This window comes from Hyperoodon ampullatus (assembly GCF_949752795.1).
Source record: "Hyperoodon ampullatus genome assembly, chromosome: 14".
NCBI classification, from domain to species: domain Eukaryota; kingdom Metazoa; phylum Chordata; class Mammalia; order Artiodactyla; family Ziphiidae; genus Hyperoodon; species Hyperoodon ampullatus.
Window position 1 is genome coordinate 40,416,901 of NC_136927.1, and position 24,600 is coordinate 40,441,500.

Genomic DNA, 24,600 nt, shown 5'->3' on the forward strand with positions numbered 1-24,600 from the left:
GGCTCTCCCACATAGCATACAGAACAGTGTGGCCTTCAACTTTATTTAGCCTCTCTGGGCCTTAGTTTCCTTATGTTTTGTAAAATGAGAGTTGAATAAAATAAGCTAATGTAATACATACACATAATAGAAAATAAAGTAATAAAGGAAGTAGTAATAAACATAATAGGAAACAAAGTGTCAATTTCCTTTTCTCTTTATATTTAGTACCTGGGCTGATTTTTTTAATTTGCAGATTATGTTAGGATATTTAAAAATAAGCCTAACACATACATGCTGCAAAAGATCTTTAACCAATACATTAATCAAAAACTGTAATCAAAGCAACACAAATTGCAGAAAAATAAAAGATGCCTGTAAAGATTTTTCCAAATTAATACTAGAGGCTGATGACAGTTAACTGAACTAGGCACTCATCTCCTGCTACATCAACGTTTCAAGGACCTTAAAATGTTCTAAAAGACCCAGTGACGTTACTGTTCCATTTCTGTATTCTAATGAAAAGTTATGATTTTAATTTTTAATATATACCTTTTTTGTGCTAGGAACTGGATATAGACCAGAGCAACATAGTTATCCCCACACTATTTAGTAGGGAAAACAGGATACAAAACTATGGCAGGTAGGGATCTGTTGAAGCACAGAGAGAAGTGCTTAACTCAGCCTAAAATGGGGTAGAGGGACGGGGAAGTTTTCTTAGAAAAGAAATTAGCCAAGTGAATAAGGAGCAGAATGGAAAATGATTCCAGCAGTATAAACTGAGAATTAAGTGTCTATAGCCTGTATGTGTTAAAGTATGGGTTTTGATTGCAGGGGGTGGTGGTGGGAAGGAGCCAAGTGTAGAGATGTCGGGATGAGACTGGAGGGGTTGGTCATAACTGTTGGCACTTCTCGCATTTTGGCCATCGGGTGTTGGGGAAAACACCAAAGACATTTTAGTAGATTGACATAAAAGTTCGTATTTTAGAATTGTATTTAGAACCTTGGTCAATTGTGGAATTGGATTGGAAGGGGTAGAAACTAGAGACTGAGATATTGGTGAAGGGACTATTAAAAGAATCCATAGAATTTGTTGAAAGGATATGAAGGGAGCGTAACCTAGATTGACTTTTAGGTTCCAGAGTGAGTGGCTGAGTACATTTTGGGAGCAGTTAACCAGGTTAGGGGATACACAGAAAGGGGAAAAGAAATATAATTCAGTTCTGAACTTGCAGGGTTTAGGGTGTGATGAAGCGAGTAAACTGGGGAAGAGCAGAGTACAGAGCACAGAGTGTTGAGGATGAGTTGATTTAATAGGCAACCCTTGTTGTCGGCCTTTGTTTACTCAGGAGTGATGGGAAGAGATGCATTTGGAATAGATTCCTAGTATAGAGTTTTGGCATTGATAATGCCTTAGACCTCTGTCAGAGGCCTGTTGGTATAGGATCGTCTTTGCAATTTGATCAATCTTTGCTTAGGATTTGTTATAAAAAAGTTGTGTCCTCTGTAAGTCTAAGGTTGGGGGGAAGGCTTATCAGACTTTTGTTCGGTGTGTGAAGGCCAGTTACTTAATGAAAAGAGCCTCTAAGAAACTTGAGATATATTGAGGAAGATGCTTGAGTATACTTTGTGTAGAATCATTAGTTTGGCAAGCATCTGAGTGATGCATTAGGCCATGTTGATCCCTGCTTCTAAGGAGTTCAAGATTTAGCTGGTAAGTCAGGATGTATGTGAAATGACTAGAGAAGAGGCCTTAAGTTATTATATAATGAAGCATGTTTATTTGGAATTTACTGTATTTACTGAGGAAATTCTAAGAAAGAGAGGAGTCCCTCGAATGATTTCTTTAAATAGTGTTTTTTTTTTATTGAGGTATAATTGGCATATACATCATTTTAGTAGTTTTCACTTGTACAACATAATGATTCAATATTTGTGTATGTATTGTGAAATGATCACCCCAGTAAATCTGGTTAATCATATCCATACCTAATTGGAGAATTTTTTTTCTTGTAATGGGAACTTTTAAAATTTTAAATATTGTATCTTTAAATATGTAATGTGAGTATAATTTTTAAGTTGTAACATATACAAATAAATGACTCTAATTGTTAAAGTTTACCTTTATATTCTTTATAACCAAATCTAAGTCACCAAGGCAGTGTCTTTAACACACGAATGAGGATTTTCGTGGCATTTGGCCCCTCACAAAATCTGAAGTGAGTTCTTCATACTGTTTCCACTCCATCCCTGCCTCATTTACTGTAGGGTTCTAGGCTCTCACCCCAACTGTGTCCCACTGGAACCATCATCAGAGATATGGTTCCATAACCATTAGAGAGATGGGGAGGGTTTTTTTTTCCCCCTTTCTTTTGTCAGATCTTCAGCATTGATAGGGATTCCTATGTATCCTATAGAAAAAGTAATATCTAGTGATTGAACACAATATAAAGGAATATTTAATATCTTTAATAAATGTTAAGCTTAGTAGACTAATGCCACTGTAAATAAGACTGCTCTCTGAATTCTAGATAACCAGCTTACAACTGAATTTGAATACAACCCATTGGTGAAATGAGGACAGCTGGTATTTCTGTAGGCTGTTAGCAAATAGCTCTTTAAAAACAAAATAAAAGGAAAAATATCCCAAGTTGGCACACTTATAGCCCATATGAAAGATTGTGAGTCACAGGAGTTTTAAGATAAGTTTCCTGGAGCTTGTCTTTTGTCTGTAGTAGGAGCCAGCAGGTGTATCCAGGTAGGTGACAGAGATCTCCATAAGCTAGGGAGACAGGCCCATTTATATAAATGTTGAAACATGAATTCACTATGGTAAAAACAGTCTGTCTGTTTTATGTAATCTATGCACACTTTGAAAAAAACTATATATTTTTGTTTCTGAAAAGACTTCAGATACTATCTGTTTTAATCCATTCATTTTATATATAAGGAACACAAGCATTAAAATGAGTTAAGTGTCACCATCAGGGTGACAGAACAGGAATAGAATTGAAATCTTCTTATTCCCCCAGGTTTTCCAAAACTCGGTGCTATGGCTTTATCCTTTTGGTATAGAACATTATCTTATACTTTTACTTTATTTTTCACCAACTAAAGGTGAACTTTAAAGCTGGAAATAATATGGTGGTTTTTATAAGGCATTTAATAAGTCTTTATGCCATGAATACAGAAAACAAATTTAACAGTCTCTAACTGTGGTCTTTTAAAGAAATTTAAATTCAAACCAGAGTTAATTTCTATTTTAAATAAAAAACTAGATACACAACTCCTTATATAAAGAATTAGACACCAAACAAAGCTCACTGCACTATTTGTACTATGATAGTTTTTCTAATTTTGTCTATTAGTTAAATATCTATTTAAATTCCTTTAAAATTTTTTGACACAAAATTACATGGTTTTTATTTTATTTCAGTTCCATACATCTCTAGTTAATAATAGAAATCAGTGGATGATTTTTTATTTTTTATTTTTTGAAAAGCCTTCTATTTCACATCTAAGAATTATGGCTATTTGCTTACCTTCTGATTCTAGGCTCAGAAAATAATTTGATATAGCACAAGAATGTAGTTTCTGTACTTAAGAAAAGGCTAACAATAGTAGTAGTAGGTTGTTACCATGGATTTATCTCTAGGTTCTGTTTTTAGAAGAAATTTCTAGATGGAATCTTGAGGGAAATGTAGTGAGGAGGAAAAAGGAGGATGAGAAATCGGTTAATTATAGAGGGATCATTTAGCATAAACTTTACTTTAAACTTGTAATTGTAGTTCCTAGAAAGCATATAATGGTTGAGGGTTGGAAGGAGGCACCAACACAAATTGGGATCTTTCGGTAGAGAATGTTTAAAAGTCAGTGTTCATGGATATTTTTGTTATTGTGTTAAAAGCTTGAAGGGATTTTTATAAAAGGCTTTGTGGATTTAAATGTACTCATTTCGAGCTTAGATTAGTCTTACGTTGTAGAAAACTTCCAATTTCATTCCTCCTTTTTGGAAATTTTAGTATTTACTAGTTATGTCTCCCAAAGGCTGTTTTGTTCTGAGACTAGAGACCATATTCATCAATCTAAGTAGCAAATTTTCTCAGTAACCTAAGTGGTAATGTAACCAGGCCTGGAGCATTGTACTCATCAAGGGCAGTTAGGTATTGTCTTTACAGTCCTGGCCCTTATTTAAGCTTACTCTTTTCTTTTTTAAAAAAAATCATTCAGCAGACCTGGGTTCTAGACAGTGTGCTGCTTGCTGAGAAATCACAGAAAAGATCTCTAACCAGTAATTATCTCATTTAAAATAAGTGAATCAGACTATTAATTCTTTATTCCTTGTTTTAGTTTCTAATACCTGGCACTGTTAAGATATTTTAGATGATTAGAAAAAGAGAAAAAAAGTAAGACCTGGGAGCTGGGAGTGAGTTTGAGTCAAGTTTGTGAGAGAAAGGAGCCAAAGCATGGCTGAGTAGGGCACTAGGGAATATCTGTTGAATGCTTTCTGTATGCTAGGCACTGTCCTAAGCGTGCTCTCTTTTATTTTTTTCCCCTAAGCTCTTTATATGAGTTAAATCCTTTTAGCCTCACAACAACTCTGAGGTAGATATTTTTGGTCCTGTCTATCGATGAGAAACCCGAGCTTTAGAGAAGTTAACTAATTTTGACCAAGGTCACACTGTAAATGGTGGGGCCAGGAGCCAAAGCCAGGCAGTCTGGCTTCAGACTCTGAGCCCTTAACCACTGAGGTGTACTTAGGGGTCGAGGAGCTGGGACAAGTGGTGCAGAGCCTGACAAACAAAGCACCTGGCATGGACCTGGCATGGGTGTGTCTGCCACTTGTCTGATGCCTTCACTAATAAACTGAGGCAATTGTGATAATTGCTTGTGGAATCACAGCTCAGGTTTTTTGTTTGTTTTTAAGAAAAGATATTCAAAATAGAAATACTTTTGCTTCTCAGTTTGCCAGAATCCTTTAATTCTGTTGTACAAGATCCACAATGATACCTCACGTTTGAATAGTAGTATTTATCCAGAAAAGATCTTTTTATATTTTACTTGAGCCCTATAATAGCCCTGAAAAGGTAAGCAGAACAGTTTTTTTTTTCTCCTCCATTTGAGGGATTAGGAAACTGAGACCCAGAGGGTTTAAATGACAAGGTCATTTAAAAGTAAGACAAAACAAACAAAAAAAAACAGTTGAAGTTAATTTTAATATATTTTATATAACCCAATATATCCAAAATATTACTATTTCAACATGTATTCAGTATAAAATATTATCCATGAAATTATTTACCTTTTTAAAAAATACTAAATAATAGAAATCTGGTATGTATTTTGTGCATATCACTTCACACTAGCTCTATTTCAGTGGTCAGTAAACACATGGGGATAGTGGCCACCATTTTGAACAGTGCAGACAAATATGCTTAAAATCACTGACCCCACTTGGAAAATTCTCTTTTTAATAGTTTGAGTAATATACAAGTTCCCTGGACCAACCAACAAAAACCTATTTGAACGAAATGGAACTTTTTCAGTTCTATTTCCTCCTAATCAGGAGCTCTTGGGTTCTATTACTTATATTCTTTCACTATATTAGTTGGTGTTCTGATGGGCAGACTCTTTTGAGTGTCCCCTTGGTGCTGTTCTCTGTAGCTGACACAATACTGAATGAGGTTGATCATTGTTCTCAAGCAACATGGAGGTTTTTTTCCCCAAAGGAGTTGGCATAGTAGATATCCTTTATGTTGTAAGGCCTAGAAGAGCAACACTGTATATATCTTGGGGTTTACTAATGTGGTCATGGTTTCTATGTACTGTAGCCTAGTTTCCTTTGGAAGTAAACCGTGGAAGAGACCAGGTGAGTTAAACAAAAAAACAAAACAACGCACAAAACAACACACAAAATCTGTTTTCAACATGCAGAATAATTTCTGTGTTTATTTTTTGGGTTTCAGAAAATTATGTTATCTTATAGTTTGACGTGATGCTTGTAATACTTGGAAGTATTCAGATACTGAGTTCTCTCTAATAAGACGATTTTTCTATTACCAGATTTTAAAAACAATTTCTTCCAGAAATAAATTAAGTGTTCAAGCTAGTTGACTGGTCTTTTGCCATTGTCCTTCCATCAATTTTTTTTTTTTTAAATTTTCGATCCATATAAAGTAAAAGATGGGCCTCCATTATTTTATGTGTCACTAGTGCTCTAAAACTTGGTAAAGTACTTCAGTATCTAGATTGACTCTCTGGCTCCCCGGGGAAAGACTAATGTTTGGTGTGGCTTCAATATTATGGTAATTGCCATATAGTTCTATAATGATATAATTTTAAAACTGGTGTTTTTGGTAACAATTTAATATGACTAAGCAAAATGAATTATCCTGCCCTATCACAGTTAAGAAAAGCTTTATCTTCATTTAGAAACAATTCCTGGTTATTCAGTTACTAATTATTCAGTCTTCCCTCACCTCCCTGGCTATCCTTGTATCTTTTTTTTTTAGGATTCCCACACAGTTGGGCATAATCAAAAAGTTGATTTTCACTTGTGGCCTTTGTCTGTAATCAGTTCTTTTTGAGGCCCTTGAAGTTTGAGCCAGCCCCCTTGAGGCAGTCCTACTGTCCTCAGGCCCCTCTCACTGTTGTGTCAGAGACAGTGGAAGTAGGGGCAGGCATGGGAAGCAGGGCCCATGTCAGTTTAACTTCAGAACACAGTAATTTTAATTGAATTGTCAGATGTGTCAGAAGTGACAAATGTTTCAAAATTTTTCCCACCCAAAAATACTTAAAAGTTCACCATGCTTAACTGTAGCAGCCTAACTTCCAGGAGTTAAATGTATTACTAATTTGGCCAAAGAAGCTTTATGCAGCTTTCCTTCCAGAAAACTTAATTGATGTTTTATCATGTGATACAAGAAAATTTGAAGCCCTTTAAACATTTGCAAAACTCATTAGATCCATTAAAGGTAAAGGTGACAGTTATATAATTTTAGAACTAAATGAAGAGAGAAGTGAAGTTCCATTTATCATTACTATTATTATATACAGTCATACAATGGTGTCTTTTCTGCTTTGTGCCTAAAGCATTTCAAGAATTTTTTTTTACTAATAAACATTGTGTCAGGGACAATGGGGCACATCTGTGGGAAAAGCATGCTTTCTTTGCATATCTTTTCCTATGTAGTTCATCTAAATGACAAATTCCTTATTTAATAAAAATGTATATGTCTTATGTAATAGTAATATATGAGCATTTTATCATAACAATCCATTTCTTTCAGTTTCATATTTACATTGTTTTTTGTTTGTTTGTTTTTATTTTAGGCCACTGAACAAAAAATCAAAGGTACGTTGTTTAAAGCTATTTTTTATTCTTTTTTTCATTAAAGGAAGGTTGTTGATATGCATTTTTATTCACCTCCAGGATGGGAGAGAGAAGAGCATGAAAGGAACAGGGGGTGGGGACAGACTTCTTCAGTGACATCACCGTGGAGTCATCTTTTGGGGTTTATGATTTATTGTAGTATATATTACCACCTTAAAAATATACTGTTTCGAGACCTACCTTACATTTATCTCCTAGAATAAACACCACTTCCTAACACACTTCCTTGATTGGAGTCTTTGAGCACATGTGCCTTTCCTTCAGTCTTCCATCTAAAAGTCTTCTTGTCTGGAGCTACCTCTAGGACTTTATTCCTTGTTCTCTGTATAATATTGTCCCCAACTCCTTCCTGTAGGCAGACAGTGACATCCATTCTATGTTATCACTGAGAATAGTAGATTGCTAACATTATGGTCAGGTTGAACAGCCCCCAGTACATGCCAAGCAAAAGACTTCAGGATGGTCAGGAAACAGGAACCTAATTCCTCTCAGATCCTGAATCAGGAGTTCTTCACCTTCCCAGGAGTTGACTACCTGTAATGAAAGGTGTAGGGCTCTCTGATGCTGAACTTGTTAGGCCTAAAGATTCTGAATTTTTACGTAAGCTATACCAAAAGTATAATCTCTGCATTTGGCTGATACCTGCACTCAAAACTGCTTGTTTTTATTAGAGGTTAAAGTAAGGCATTGCTTTTTTTAAAAAAAATAAATTTATTTATATTTTTATTTTTGGCTGCGTTGGGTTTTCATTGCTGCGTGCGAGCGTTCTCTAGTTGTGGTGAGCAGGGGCTACTCTTCATTGTGGTGCGTGGGCTACTCTTCGTCGCGGTGGCTTCTCTTGTTGCGGAGCACGGGCTCTAGGCTCGCGTGCTTCAGTAGTTGTGGCTCGCGGGCTCTAGAGCGCAGGCTCAGCAGTTGTGGCACACGGGCTTAGTTGCTCAACAGCATGTGGGATCTTCCCGGACCAGGGCTTGAACCCGTGTCCCCTGCATTGGCAGGCAGATTCTTAACCACTGCGCCACCAGGGAAGTCCAAGGCATTGCTTAAGGTAACATTTTTAGGTGCAGTTGTATGAGAGTGAACAAGAACAGATAAGGAAGACCTTTTTGAGGTTGTGAGTCTTAAAGATGAGACAGCGTGTCAAAGAAAGAATGAAATGGCAGAGGGATCAACATGAGTGAAGGCACAGAGACAAGACATAATGTGATGTTATGTGCATTGGTGGTATTCCAAGAGCATTAAATACCTAGTGATAAGTGGTCAGGGTTGAGGGGTTTTTCTGAAGGAGGTAGGCAGGGACCAGGTCAGAGAGGGCCTTATATGCTAAATGTACTCAAGGAGTCACTGAAGAGCTTAAGAAGAGGGTGACATCATTTGTTTTTTCATTCTTTTAAATCTAGCAATCACTTACATGGAAAGTTTTGGTTGAAAGATGGGCAGGGATTTGAAAGATGGAGCTAACAGAAAAAAGACACTGGGCAGAAGAGGCAGGTGGACAAGAAGAGGGAATATTCAGAGAATGAGAATAGGGGTGTTAAAGGGAACGGGCCGAATATAGGCATAGAGGTAGGGGGAACCAGAAGACGGACTTCATGCTGCTTAAAGAGTGGAGAGCTAGGGGGCTTCCCTGGTGGCACAGTGGTTGAGAGTCCGCCTGCCGATGCAGGGGACACGGGTTCGTGCCCCGGTCCGGGAGGATCCCACATGCCGCGGAGCGGCTAGGCCCGTGAGCCATGGCCGCTGAGCCTGTGAGTCCAGAGCCTGCGCTCCGCAAGGGGAGAGGCCACAACAGTGAGAGGCCCGCGTAACGCAAAAAAAAAAAAAAAAAAAAGAGTGGAGAGCTAGCAAAGATTCTTGCATTTAGAGGTCATGGTCATAAGCTATGCTTTAAGAACATTTCTTTGTCAGTTGTGTCTAGTGTCACCAAAAAGGAGCAGTACTAGAGAGGAGAAGAGAAGGAATAGAGAGGGTAATGAGGATTTGAACTGAGGTCTTGACAGTAGAGGTAGGAGATGGATGACAGATGTTTGAGATATAATTGACAGGATTGGTGAGATCAGAAGAGGACCTGAAGGTGATATCGTGGCTTTGAATTTGGATGTCTAAGAAAGTTACAGGGATGTGGAATGATGTAGGGAGTAGCACTGCCAAATTAGTTTAGTAGGAACATGGGGAATTCCCTGGCAGTCCAGTGGTTAGAACTCTGAGCTTCCAGTGCAAGGACCACAGGTTCCATTCCTAGTTGGGGAACTAAGGTCCTGCAAGCCTTGTGGCGTGCCCTCTCCCCCAAAAGAAAAATTTTAGTAGGAACATGACCAAATTAATTTTCTTAAAACTCCACTTTTCTCACACTACTCGCCTGGATAGGAATGTTGAGTTGTTCCTTGTTGCTTTGCTTCAAAACCAAACTCCTGGTTGACTTTCAAGTCCTGCTTTAATCTGACCTCCCATGATCTGACCAACTTGTTTTCCATCACTCCTTTATACTTTTCAGATCATTCTTATCTTTTTCATGTTCATTCCTGTTTGTTTCTTTTTGATTCCATTTCTTAGCCAAGGATGCCTTTCAGCTTTTCTAACCCTCTCAGAACTCATCTTCTAGTGGATCTCTCTAACTGCCCTTGATCCTTCCCTTTCCAGTTTCTTAGGATGTTGTGATGTGTATTAAGCTTGAGGCACTCACTTATATTCTATCTTAGATTTTTGACTGGTCCATGGATATTTGTTTCTTCAGACATGATCTTTGAGTACCTACTGTTTATATCCTTTCTAAATGTAAGTCATTCTTTTACATCCATACATAAAACATGAACATATTTGAACCTTTTTTTTAGATTTTCCACAATTCTGAGAATGTTAGGCTGAGTATATGAAAGTCACTTCAAAATGCTTTATGTTGTTTTGCCAACTATTTTACTCACTTCATCCTTCTTTTGATGGCAGCTCCCTTCATACTTGGTCACGCTTATTCTGATTCATGAAAATGTATTTATTTTCGTGGTGTGTACAATATATGGTGTTTATGGCAGTGATTAGATTATAAATTGGAGGCTTGTGGTATGGGTTTGGCTCACACAGTTGTTTTTTTTTTACTAAACTTTATTTTGGAATAATTTATGATTTACTGAAAAGTTGAAAAGATAGTACAGAGAGTTTCCATATAGACCTCACCCAGTTCCCCATTATTAACATCTTACATTTCTGTGGTACATTTGTCAAAACTAAGAAACTGACATACGTTGATATTACTGAACTCCAGACTGTATTTAGATTTCACCAGTTCTTCCATTAACTTTTCTGTTCTAGGATCCAATGCAAGATAATTTGTTTAGTTGTCATTTCTCCCTGATCTGTGGTCTCCACACAGTGTTTTTATTGTTATCCTTTAAATTTTTAATTGATTGCCAACATTTAAAAATCAGGAGAATTCACCTAATTCAGGATTATAGTTTATACTGTCAGCATCATTTTTGTCTTTCTGTATTATAGAGTCTGTATAAAGCCCAGGTTTAGTCACATGTGGCTATTAAGTACTTGAAATCTGGCTAATGTGACTGAGGAACTGAATTATAAATTTTATTGGACCACATAGTTCTAGAGCCTTCTTGGTTGTTAAGAGTCAAGATTTTAGTGCTCAGACTGCATAACTGGTTAGGCCCGGCACTCCCTGTAGAATTCTGCCTTAATGAGCTACTTCTTTTTCTAAGGCTACTGCCATTCCCGATTAAATAATACCTACTTATGTTGCTCTCATTCAGTGGTGAAACTGTATAAAAGCTGGATTTTTGTAAGGTGTCGTAAATTAAATTCTTGACCAGCTTTCTTATATGAGAACAATATGATGTTTATTTCTTGGTGCAGTGGACTCATGCGTCATCTCATAAAAATGTGGACCATTATAATGAGTGACATAATGAAATTTCTGAAAATTTTATTCTTACCTTGTGACTTGAACTTGGAAAAAGTGTAAGGAGCATAGCTATTTGAATGTTTGAATATTTGAAATTCCTTTCTAAAATATGTATATGATGAGTATCTCTTTGAAACAGCAGAGGAATGAAGTGCTAAAAAAATTATGATGAGTTACACGAACGGATGGGTATCCTGTGGACCTATACATTGTAAAGACAGGGAAGGACTGGGAACTCTATCAAGAATAAACGTCATTTTTTAAAAACAGCTTTCCAGCTCTGACACTGGCTTGTTTTGGAAGCATACTAATTGTACATTCCTTGCAAAAGAATAAGCACTGTTAATTTTTGACAGCTAATATTTATTTTTCTGTCTGTCTGTATCATGTCAGTGCTTTCTTCAAGTGGTTTCATAAGCAAGCTAATTACAGAGAATAACAAACCCTAGAGCTCCTAAAGGAGATGAGGGGAGCCTGGGATGGAAGCAGGAATAGAGAAAATTTGATACAGATTTTTTGTTTTCTGGTGATCACATAGGGAAGCATAGTTTATTGTGGCTGTTCTCTTTCCGGATTAATTAAAAACTCATGAGAATTGACTCAACATTTAAAACACATTTTTGTTACTGCCATAGTTGGAAACCATTATTTGTATTCAATTCTAGCCTTTCTGTTTTTCTATCAAACACAATTTCATTACTTAACTCCATTGATCTAGGGAGTGATCAAAATATTCAAGAGCTGTTAAATCAGCTGCATGTCACATCATATTGGAGGCGTCAAGATAGCTAACTCTGAGCACTTACTCTGTAGTATGCACTGTGCTTTATATTTATATTGTGCTTGATTATATTTCATTTAGTCAAGGCGAGATTCTGAATATTTAATTACTAATAGTGAATGGGCACCAGTGATTCATAACACTGTACTGGAGCAGACCTAAGATCTTAATGTGCTAAGATTAACCCTTAGCTATTGAATTTTGGGAAATGTGTGGGACCCAACAAAGGCACCAGGGCAGCAGCCTGGGAACTGTGAGACTTAATGCAGTGGATAGTTAAAAACTAATACAGGAATAGGGCTTCATCAGGGTGTACTAGCACAATATAAGGCTGCATTTAATCGTTTCAACAGCCCTATGAGAGTGGATAGTATTATCACCATTTACAGGTAAAATCAAGATTAAGAAAGGTTAAGTAACTTTCCTATTGGTTATGCAGCTGATTGGTGTCTGAGTAAGGGTTGGACTACTAACCCTACTGGGCTCTACTGCTGCTTTTTCTTTGAAAATATCCCTGTAGTTAGTTACATGGAAGACAGAACAGGAGAGCTACACCATTGCCCATGCTTTTTTTTTTTTTTTTTTTTAAATATTAAGTTTCCTAGTTCATACTCTTATTTATTTATTTATTTATTTTTGGCTGTGTTGGGTCTTCGTTTCTGTGCGAGGGCTTTCTCTAGTTGCGGTGAGCGGGGGCCACTCTTCATCGCGGTGCACGGGCCTCTCACTGTCGAGACCTCTCCCATTGCGGGGCACAGGCTCCACATGCGCACGGTCACTCCACGGTATGTGGGATCTTCCCAGACAAGGGCTCGAACCCATGTCCCCTGCATTGGCAGGCAGACTCTTAACCACTGCGCTACCAGGGAAGTCCCTGCCCATGCTTTAATAACATGCAATGAATGAACTAAAACAATGCATCTTTTAAAAATATTACAGAAAGATCTTCTAACAGATTTTATAGTAGTTCCCTGTTGACTGAGCACAAAGAAATAAATAAAAAATTGTATTACCAGCAACATTTTTTGAATCAGAGAGGTTTCGACAATTTTGTGATGTGTGAAGTGGTTGACTTTTCAGGAATCATTTAACATTCATGAAATACTTACTGTGTGCCCACCCTGTTTCATGCACTGTTGTGGTCACTGTTGTGCATGAACAAAACAAACTCCCAAGTCCTTGTCCCCGCTGTGTTTCCATTCTCATCTTTGTTTTAAATGTTTTTACCTGTGATCTCAGCTTAGCACTCTGTTTTCTCCATGAGATCATAAGTTGCTCAATCACAAAGCCTCCTACAATAATGAAATTCAGGAACTTTGGTGGCCTGACAAAGGATCACTGTACGGCATACAGGAGAAGACTGAGGCCCAAATAGATTGTGACTTGAAGCACATTGCCTGACCTTATTCACATAATGGCACATGTAGAAAATGACATTTGTGGGGCTGTTGTAAACAGAAGAGGCTGCTCTCAGCTGAGGATGACGATCTAGAGAGTCTGGTCACCTGGACTCTGAAGTGCTGCTCCCCTCAGCGTCCCTATAACCGATTCCTGTCACACAGATTGGAAAGGTCTGCTGTTAGAATTGGGGTTCAGTTCAGTGTTTTTCTCCACAGTATGCATGGTAGAAACATGACTTTTGTACCACAGGCAGGTATTAGGTAATATTTGGAAGACCAGGTTCTGATTCCAAATGTGCCATGATAGTACTTTGGCTTTATGAGAGATTTTGAAGGCAAATGGGTACTGACCTCTTTGAAGAAGAGGAGGTTGTTACTGATTAAGAATTTACTAATGGTGAATGTGTTTCTATGAAGATGTCTTTGAGCTATGTAACAAAAAGATTTCTAACTATGCACTAACAGAAAGGGGGGAAATGGGCTTCTGCTTCCATGGGAGTCAATAAAAAGTACTGTTTTTAGGTATATCAGAGTCACCATTTTTCCTTTTCTCCTATTGAGAAAGAAATTATTTATATAGATTTATACATGTAAATCTAGATTTATGTACTCAGGAGGTTATGAAGAATGCTAAGGACCCCTTTTTGTTTTAGGTAAGAACCATTTTATTTCTACCAAATGTAGATGTGTTTGCTTATAAATACTAATAAATTATTAAAATAAGTAGAAAAGATTTTGGTGAATTCAGATGCCTGATGAGACTGGAGCAGGACAGAGGAGACAGGAAATAGATATGAGAAAAGCAGAGATTACTGCAGTTAACAGAGTAAACTATTGTCAAAAACTAGATTCAGGGACTAATGAGCCTATAGTTGTTGGAGGCATCGTATGGTTGTGTCCTGAGCCCTGAGATATTTTGCCTGGGCAACAATTAGGTCTTCAATTTCAAAGAAAACAAATCAGGAGTCTTCTGGTATAAATTTTGGAGTAGAAGTCGGGATGGATTAGCAAGAATAGCTTTATCAATTATAACCAGGTAAAAGAAAGCTCCAGACTAGGAAAAAACACATTATATATCATCATTTTCACTTTTATATACTTGTAGTTCTAATTAGAATAGTAGCTGTGCTTCAGAATGCTTACTAAGAGCTGTCTCTCTCAGTGCCAGTAGCCTTAGTGAAAGTACGCCTGATAAAATGTTACTTAAAGGCAGCATTTTGCCAGAAGTGAAAAGCATTGATTCATCTAGTAAAATAATCCTGGAATTTTTGTGTAAACCAGGCATAGTGGTTAAAAGTCCAGTCTTCTGAGTCAGATAAACTTGGATTTGAATACTGCCTTTGTAGTTCTTATCTCTGTGACCTTGAGCAAGTAATGTAACGTCTAAACTTCGGTTTGACTGTTAAAAGGAGATAATCCAGGTTACTTAATGTGGGAATGAAATGATATATAATATAGAACATAAATCACTGGAGGGTAGTTAATGCTGAGTATGTGATAGATAACTTATAAACGCTGGTTAGAAAATTTTGATTTGTAGCTTTCAAAGTCATTAAGCCAGAATTAGTCATTCCTTTATTTTTGGAGAGTATGATTTTGCTCTTATAAGTAAGATGAAAATGTATACTAGGAGGAACATTAGTTTGGGGGTCAGATTTGGTTTTAAATTTTAGCTTCGCCATTTACTAGATGTTTAGTCATGGGCAGCCTTCTTCTGCCCTTAGCTGCCTTATTGGTAAAATGGAAGTAATAATTCAAATGCATAGAATCATGGTGAGGATAAAGAGATATTAGATAAATTGTGTGGCATCCAACTGATACTTGGTAAATTGTAACTCCCACAACTATGGTTTTGCAGTATCCTAGCAACCTTTTAGTCCCTTGAAACATATTAGCAGTTTCCCCAGTCATTTCAGAGTTCCTCCTCACCCAGACGATGACTTGCTTTTTCCTCTCATTAAAGTAGAACCCAACCCAGCATGGGTGAATCACAGTGCAGTGTCTCTGCCATAGTGCAAGGAATATGTCTTGCAACATAAGAATGGGATATATTATCTTTATAAATCTGTCAGGCCAAAATTGGTATTTTATTGTTTTGATTTAAATATAAATCAATTTGTTTATTGATAAAATGGAGTATCATATGTTTAATTGTTTGTACTTTTTTGCTCTTATGAATTGCCCATTCTTCTCTACACATTTCCCTCTTGGGCATAGAGTTTTTGTTATCTATTTACATGAGCTCTCTGTATAAGAAGCTCATTAACATTCCATTTAATGTGTTTGATGCAAAAATTTCTAAGATTATGGACTGTATTATATGTTTGAGGTTGTTCTGAGGATGAGATACCAGGTAGAAATATCTAAATATCAGACCCCATAGGGGGTACATATGCAGAAGATGCAAATATATGTTTAGAAGAAGGAAAGCAAAATTAAATAACATTTATATTCTTAGTTTAAGACTCTGGTCCTAAACTCTAGTGACTCTGTTGAATGCTTTCCTATGTTAGGTTTAGCAGCCTTAAACCGAAACAGTACCTTTTCCCCTTTGGTTAGGGAAAATTGGGGTGGGCAGTGGGAGGGGAGGGAATGGATCCCTTTAACTTGTTCCGAAGGACAAGTATTTTCCAGTTTGCCTTTTAATTTGGAATAAATATATACACACAGACACCTTTGAAAAAATAAAATATACTGCATAATTTTATTTGCTCAAACTTAACAATGTTTACTCTGATTTCTTGACTCATTTTTATGCTGAGAAAACCTACCATTTATCCAGATTTTAGAAAAAGTTTTGCCTGTGTTTTCTGAAAGCTTTTAAAAAATTTAGCATTGTATAGTGTAACTGTTTAATTTATCTGAACTTCATTTTTATATATATTTGGGACCATTTTTTCTAATTAAAAAAATCAAATTGATCAAAAATTAAATTAAAAAATTCCTTTATTATATAACTTTTGCAAACTTTTTTTTCCCCCAGTGTGTTTGGGACTTTTTTTGTTGTTCCTGTCACTAACTTCTAGTTGAATTGTTAGGTATTATCTTTCGTTTTGTTTTGTTTCGGACTCACAAATGGAAGTCAGAAGCTCTGTAGATGTTGCTACAGTATCTAGTTTTCAAAATTTACTCAGAAATGAGAACCACATGATAATGTGCTTTTAAAAATACAGATTCTGATTTAGTAAATCTGTGAGGCTTGAAGAACCTGTTTTTGTTTTAAACACATGCCCCATAGCACTTTTAATTAAATAAATTTGGGGATCACTTCTAGAATTGTTAGTTATGAAAGAGAGACTTGAGGGCAATCTGACTATTTTTTTCCTTTTTTAATTTTTATTTTATATTGGAGTATAGTTGATTTACAGTGTTGTGTTAGTTTCAGGTGTACAGCAAAGGGATTCAGTTATACATATACATATATCCATTCTTTTTCGATTCTTTTCCCATATAGGTTATTACAGAATATTGAGTAGAGTTCCCTGTGCTATACAGTAGATGCCTTTTTTTTTTTTAAAAGCATGTGCCTCTGCCTGAAAAATCTTTCATCATCCCACTTTTCTTCATCTCACATATTTGGACAAAATTTGATGGACAGATTAACCAAGATCTTGGGAATACCATATTGTGAATATTGTATGGGTATCCTCTAGCTCTTAAAGAAGATCTGTGCATTAGAACAGATGTACCTTGCCTAAGGTGTTTTGCTGAAGAGCAGAATTGGTTAATAGGCTGGTTTCATCCAGAAATTCATTAATGAAGCTCGGTGGAAGAATTTACTCAGTCAGCTAAACCTAGAGGATTGTAGAAGGACAAATCAGCTATGTTCCTCTTCGTGTTGGTAATTTAAGATGGGAAATTTTGGGTAGGAAGGTAAGAGTTCCTTGAAGAAGCAGAGCTAAGACCCAGGAAAAGGTATATTTCTGACTTCTCTAGGATTTTTGAACATGCCATTTGCTGTTCTTGGTGCTGGGAACACCACGTGGAAAAAGGAAGCAGAAGTAAGAAACCTGCACTTACAGAGCACATGTAGTGTAAGGCAGGGGTCCCCAACCCCGGGGCCTGTTAGGAACCGGGCCACACAGCAGGAGGTGAGTGGCAGGCCAGGGAGCGAAGCTTCATGTGCACCTCCCCATCGCTCGCGTTACTGCCTGAACCACACCGCCCCACCCCCGTCTGTGGAAAATTGTCTCCCACGAAACGGTCCCTGGTGCCAAAAAGGTTGGGGACTTCTGGTGTAAGGAGTGCCTAAGAGTTTTATGGGAGTGGGGAGGGGATGTTGTCATAAAATACTTATAAGATTAGCTGAATAGGGGGGGTAGTGGGGGGTGATTAGTTGTTTCCTAGGAAAGGTGGTAGACAAAGATTTTCAAGAAAGTAATGTCATGAAAGAGCATGATGCCTTTCAGAGAACTGGAGGTATTTGATGCAGAAGAGGAGATGTGTGTGGATGTAGCAGGATATGAATCTGGAAAAGTGATACATAGGGGCTGTGCTAAGGACTTTGCATTAATTCTGAGAGCACTTTAATAATATAGATAATGTGGGGCAGAGAGATGATAGATTTGGGGAGAGTGAAAAGGGGGTGGGATGGGATCAACACTTAAGCCAAGGAGACCAGTTAGGTTTTTGCAAGATGAAATTGATAAGGGCCTAAATCACAGCAGTGACATTGGAGATACAAGGATGCGTTTGGATTGTATCAAGGAGATAATTAATCTATTGGACCTTTAGACTGACTGGACCTAAAGGGATAGGGAGAATTTGAGGATGATGTCCCTGCTTTAGTAATTAGATAGATAGTGAGGCTGTTTACTAAAATAAACAACAGCACTCCTACTTCTCTGGCAGTCGTAACTTATTCTTGCCATAACTTCTCTTCTTCTGTCTGCTATTTAAACCTATTCTTTAGGTCTTGCCATTTCTTATTTTACAGCTTCATAACTTCTTTTTCTACCTGTATGCTGAATCCTAAATCCATATTTTTAGTTCAAACTTTTACTAAATTCTAGAACCATATATTCAGTAGCATTCTTATAGCAGTGGTTTTCATAGTTTACCCAAGGACACCTGAGAGGCTTCCTGAAGCTTTCATGAGATCCACAAGGTTAAAACTATTTTCGTAATAATAGTAGAAGGGCTTTGTCTAGCTACTTATTCTCTCATGAGTATATAGTGGAGTTTTCTAGAGGGTACATAATGTGCAAGTCACAACAAATTGGATGCAGAAGTAGATGTGAGAATCCACCTGCCTTCTGTTAAGCCAGATGTTAAAGGGATTTGCAAAAATGTAAAACAATGCATACTTTTCTTTTTTTGTTTTGGAAAATTTTTTTCAAAAATTTATTTTAATATATAAAGGACTTTCTTAATGAGTCAGTAAATATTTTAAAATTTTCTTTGTTTAAATTCCTAGTATGGTAAATATCTATAGATGTAACCCACATGAACAAAAAATTGTTGGTGTTCTCAGTAATTTTTTAAAGTGTAAAGGGGTCTTGAGACCAAAAAGTTTGACAATGGCTGTCCTCTAGTAATAACAAACCTAACAATTAAACAAACAAACAAACACTAAACTCATTCTCACATACTTCCCAAATTTAATTTTTGTCTTCTATTTCATATCTTAGTAAATGGTACTACTGTCTACTCGGATTCCAGGCCAGAAACCTGGGGTTCATCCTAATTCCTCCTCCCTTTTTTTTTTTTTACCCAGATGGTAATAGTAATCACTGACATTTATTGAGTACTAACCATGTGCCAGGTACTGTTTTTAGTTCTTTACATCTATTATCTTGTTAAAACCTCACAAAAACCCGATGGGTGTAGGTATTAATACTTAACTCTGTTTTACAGATGAGGAAACAGGTACAGAGGGGATAAGTACTTTGCCCGTGGTCATGTAGCTAGTAAGTTGCAGAGCCAAACTTTGAATCCAGCCAGTCTTTTGAACCTTTACTTCTTTGTTCTGGAACAGTTTATGTAAGATGGATATTATATATGCTTCTTGAGGATTTTATTTACATACTCCCTGTAAAGTCATCTGAGCCAGGTGCTTTTTAGGGAGGTAAATCTTGCAGGATCTTTCAGTGTCCTCTGCTGTTATTATTCCATAGGATCTTCTCCTCCTCTGTGAGCTCATTTTGGTAAATTATATTTTACAGAGCAGAGGCTGGAAAACTACAGCCTGCGGGCCACATCTGGCCCACTGCCTGTTTTTTTTTATGTGAAGTTTTGTTGGAACACAATCATATCCATTCATTTACGTGCTGTCTATGGCTGTTTTTTGGTGCTACAGCAGCAAGTTGAGTAGTTGTAACAGAGACTGTATGGCCTGCAAAACCTAAAATGTTTACTGTCTGGCCCTTTACAGGAAAGATTTGCCAAGCCATGTTGTAGAACACTCAGTTTAGCTGAGTTTTCCGTTTTATTGGTATAGATTATAGTATTTTCTTGTCTTTACAGAATCTCTATATTTGAAGTTATGTCCTTTTTTCCCCAGTACTATTTATATTTCTTCTTTTATTTCCTCCATTGTTTGGGATTACGAAAATTTTGTCTGATTTATTTGTAACAGTGTTAATGTTGGTATTCCATCTTATGCTGTGCCCTACAACAATTTAAATAGCATTTGATTTAGAGATAAATATTTCTTAAAAGTATGATAGTTAAAAAAAAATGAAGAAGTATGCATGGTAGTATTGATCAAACTATGTGATCCTGATGGATGATTTCATAAATTTCTCCACTTCTTCTATGCTAATTAATCTATTTTTTTCTGCCTCTTGTGGGATCAGTGTTAAATAATTCCCTCCTCCAGTTTTTCCAATTATTTATTGAGTTAAGCCTTATGAAATATCTTAATTTTAGAAAATCATCTCTTATTTTTTTTCCATTTTCTTTTTTAAAAATCAGGTTAATTGGTAGTTTACTTTTTTCATAGAACCATGCCTTGGATTTATTGGTTCACTTATTTGCATTCCAAAAAACTTATGGAATCAACAGTGTAAAATATTCCAGAGATTAAAATGTAAAATTATAGCATATATTGTTTATATTCCTTTTTTATATTTGTGTCATATATTTATTCAACTCTTTATTTGCTATTGGTTCACTTTTAAAGTCATTGATTTCTACTTTTTTTTTTTTTTTTTTTTTTACTGATTCTTTCTTACTGCTTCCTTTTGTTCGATTTTTAACTTGAGTTGGTTGCTTCACATTCATTCTCATTTGTTGAAAATAATTAAGTCTATGATATCTTAAAATTTATTATGTATATTGTTTTCACTATTTTTTTATATAATTCTACAGTTTTGGTATTTATTTCCTCTTCAACTCAAAATTTATTTAAGTAAGGCAGTTGTATTTGCCTGTGTTTCTAGTGTGATGCCATTGTAATCCAGAAATACCATCTGTATTATTCCTACTTTTTCTAATTTATTGATGTTTTCTTTAGTGCTGAATGGTTTGTGTGTGCACTTCATGACTGTTTCTCAGGTGCTTGTCAAAAAGGGTGTTACCTCATTTCAAGATATATGGTTTTGCTTTTTCTCAGTTTTTCTTTTCTGTCCCCACTTGGTTTACATGTTTTGATACTAAGATTCGGTATATAAAGGTTCTTAGCTGTTTATTTCTTTTTAGTTGGTTTCTTTTATCAATTTGCAAAATCTTTATAATGCTTTCTCTTTGAATTTTAAAAGTCTGATATTAATGTTGCTTTCATCTAAGTTTTGTTAGCATTTCTTGTTAGTATATCTGTCTCTGTACTTTTCCACCAATTTTCCTGCATTGTTTCGTTTCAGGAGTGATTTTTGATAAGTATATTCCTTAAGTTTGTTTTTTCTTTTCTTAGCCCTGTTTAAGGTCTTTTATTAACTAGTTAATTTTACCCACTCACATTTTAATTGTGATTACAGATATTTTGAGTTTTATGCTTGACATTTCATTTTGTATTTCATGTTAACCACAATTTAAAAGTAATTTTATTGCATTTTCTGTATCTGTTGAATGGATCGTTTTGTCATTTTTCCCCCTTCCAATGGTTTAGATATTTACTGACATAATTAATCTAAATTTTAACTACACATATACAGCAGTGAAAATTATTCATTATTTATATCTGTTACCCAGCAACTCCACCCTTACCCTGGCACACCTACATGCACTGTTAGCTTCTCCTTTACTCTTTTCTACTGCATCCCATGTTTACATCTGAGATTTTACTTTAGATTATTTAGTTTAGTATTATAATCAGTAATTACGTGTCTTAATGTTTTTACTGGTGTCAGTGAAGTTTTCTGGCCCTAGAAACTAGTATCTCTTTCAGCCTTATTTTCCCCATGGCGCGTTATTGATAAGAAATACAGGAGTTCTTTGAATTTTTGAGGTAGGTGTGGGGTTGCTGGGTGACCGATGTAAATACTGCTTCTGAGTTCCTAGTCACTTCTGAAGTAGTGTTAGGGTTCTTATACATGTCTTCGTATAGGTTATTCACAGTGTTTGCATGTAGGATATCTTCTAATTCCTTGAACGTATTAAACAACACTTTCCTGTTGCTGTCTCACATAAATAACATCTTGTTTGGGTATTAAATTGTTGTCACAATCTTTTCCCTTTAGTAATAAAGTGGCGGACAAACTTTAGCAGTGGGTAACTGTACCACTTTAAGGTTACATTCAATTGCCAAATACCATACTGAGCCCAATACTAGGCATGTAACAGCTGAGTTAGAGTTTTTATGTGCCTTATAATTTCATGGTTACATATACTTCATCTTCTTTTGGTTTCAGAGGTACTTTAGAATATTCTAGTTCCTTATTTTCCTCATGACAGAGGTATATACACTATTGTTACATTCTGGGAGCATAAAATTGTCTAGGAGACAGAATTTTCTACATAAAGTAATTAGACCTAGAATGCACTTGGCCCAAATGCTAATAAGAGGCTTTTTGGTTGCCTTCAAGAATGGAAGGAATTCGAAGCAATAGATGGAATGTTTGTGATTTTTCAATGTAATTCCTCCTGAAATACAATTTTTTGGTATTACTTTAGAAAAATCAAAATCAGATTTTAAAAAATAAGAGGTCAAGATCATATATTAAGAATAAAAAGTATCAGTATTAGTGATATAGACTAAATCCACCAGTTCAGAGAAAGAAGACAACAGTGAGGCTAGACTGTTAAATGAAAGGTGGCTGTAGATCTGAGGGTTTGTAAGAGGAAGTTGGGTGGCTATTGCAAACAACCCATGTGACCAACACTTTATCACAGAATTGTATACATTTTAGGCATTTGATAAATATTTCTTTTATTTGGGCCACAGTAATAGCTTTTGTTTACTGAGTGTTTACATTATTCTGGGTACTAGATCAAGACTGTCTATACCATATAGACAAGGAAGAAGACACAGAAATAGCGTAGCTAGTGAGTGGTGGGGTTGGAGCTCTTAACTCTTGAACAGTTTTCTCTGAGTGTCCTCACCGATCACATGGAGACGAATCACTTTATCTGACAGTGGCATCTGTGAAGATGCAACAAAATCTCAGAGAAACATTAAACTGCTACAAAAGTATAAAGTGGTATTATGCCAATCATTAAAAAATAGGCACTCTACAGGCATACCTCAGAGGTATTGTGGGTTCAGTTCCAGGCCACCGGAGTAAAGTGAATGTATATTTTTATTTTAAAAACTAATAATTTAAAACTGCACACACAAAATGATAAAGTGAATATCACAATAAAGCGAGTCACAAATTTTTTTGTTTCCCAGTGCATGTAAAAGTTATGTTTGCACTATTCTGTAGTCTATTAAGTGTTCAATAGTATTATGTCTTAAAAAATACACATACCTTAATTTAAAAATACTTTATTGCTAAAAAATGCTAACCATTATCTGAGCCTTCTGTGGGTCGTAATCTTTTTGCAGCGGTAACATCAAAGGTCACTGATCATAGATCACCATAACTAATAATAATGAAAAAGTTTGAAACACGGCGAGAATTACCAAAATGTGAAACAGAGACACAAAGTGAGCAGGTGCGGTTTTTAAAAATGACGCCGATAGACTTGCTCGATGCAGGGTTGCCACAGACCTTCCGTTTGTAAAAAACAAAAAACAAAACCACCACCGTATCTTCTAAGTGCAATAAAGCGACGCACAGTAAACCAGAGTATGCGTGGATAGCCTTGTGTTTGGTGCTCTGTAAACATTAATATATTTAACCTTAGGATAGCTCTGCAAGCAATAGGTGTTATCCCTCTTTTACAGAGGAGACCACAGGCTTGGGTTTTTACAACTTGTCCAAAGACACAAAGCTTACTAAAGGCAGAGCTGGGATTGAAACCTGGGTCCATCTGGCACCAAAAGTTCATATACCACGCTGCCTCCCTGTAGTTTTAGAGATGGGGTATATTTTCACTGGTTTAGAGCATTTCCCTCAGTTTATTTACTTATTTAATCTCTTTTAGGAGGCCAGAAATTCACTGTAGTCTCTGATTGTTCATAGAGTAGACAGATAGCTATTTTTCAGACTTGCTTAAGACAGGGTATCCAAGTTATTTCTCCAATTTTGGTTAGTCTCATAGATTTCAGTCTATGCTCTTTGTATATACATCCCAATTCTGAATTTGTCTTATTTGATTCAGGCTTTACATTTTAATAACAAAAAGCAGTGTTAACTTTGCTGTTTTGTAAGGGAACTAGCAGGATTATTTTCTACCCTTCCTCTGTGTTGTCTTTCAAAGATGAAAAATAGGGGCCAAACACATTAAACATGAGGCAGATTAAGAACAGTTACCGGGGAATTGAGGATTCTTTTGGGATGACCAAAACTTGATTTGTCACCTTTGTTCTTTTAGTTATTGTGAGTTCCAGAGTTGTATAATCAGTGCTTGCTCTCTAATTGGAGATAATATGGGAAAGAGACGGTGAGCATGAACTGTCATCCAGGACAGGGAATGCTGACTGGTGTCCCTTCCCTTATCGGATAGGTAGTTTGCAGAAGTAAAATTTGACGCTTGGCAGTGATCCTTCTCAAGAAAACTGGAGCCCATGAATGAGGAAGGATATCCCTGCACACGTAAACCTTCTGTTCCTTTAGGATTGTTTTCTTAGAGCCTTTTTACTTAGATGGCTTGC

The 24,600-nt window shown here is 36.3% G+C and overlaps 1 protein-coding gene across 1 annotated transcript in view; it reads left to right on the top strand.

The window, feature by feature from the left end:
* TNRC6A (trinucleotide repeat containing adaptor 6A) overlaps positions 1-24,600 on the top strand; it is a gene marked incomplete at its 3' end in the record, with an annotated part of 215,375 nt that overhangs the window by 136,835 nt on the left and 53,940 nt on the right. The window contains exon 6 of the mRNA XM_079719619.1: positions 7,312-7,333. Coding sequence (XP_079575745.1) covers positions 7,312-7,333 — 22 coding nt within the window. The remainder of the gene's footprint in view (positions 1-7,311; positions 7,334-24,600) is intronic.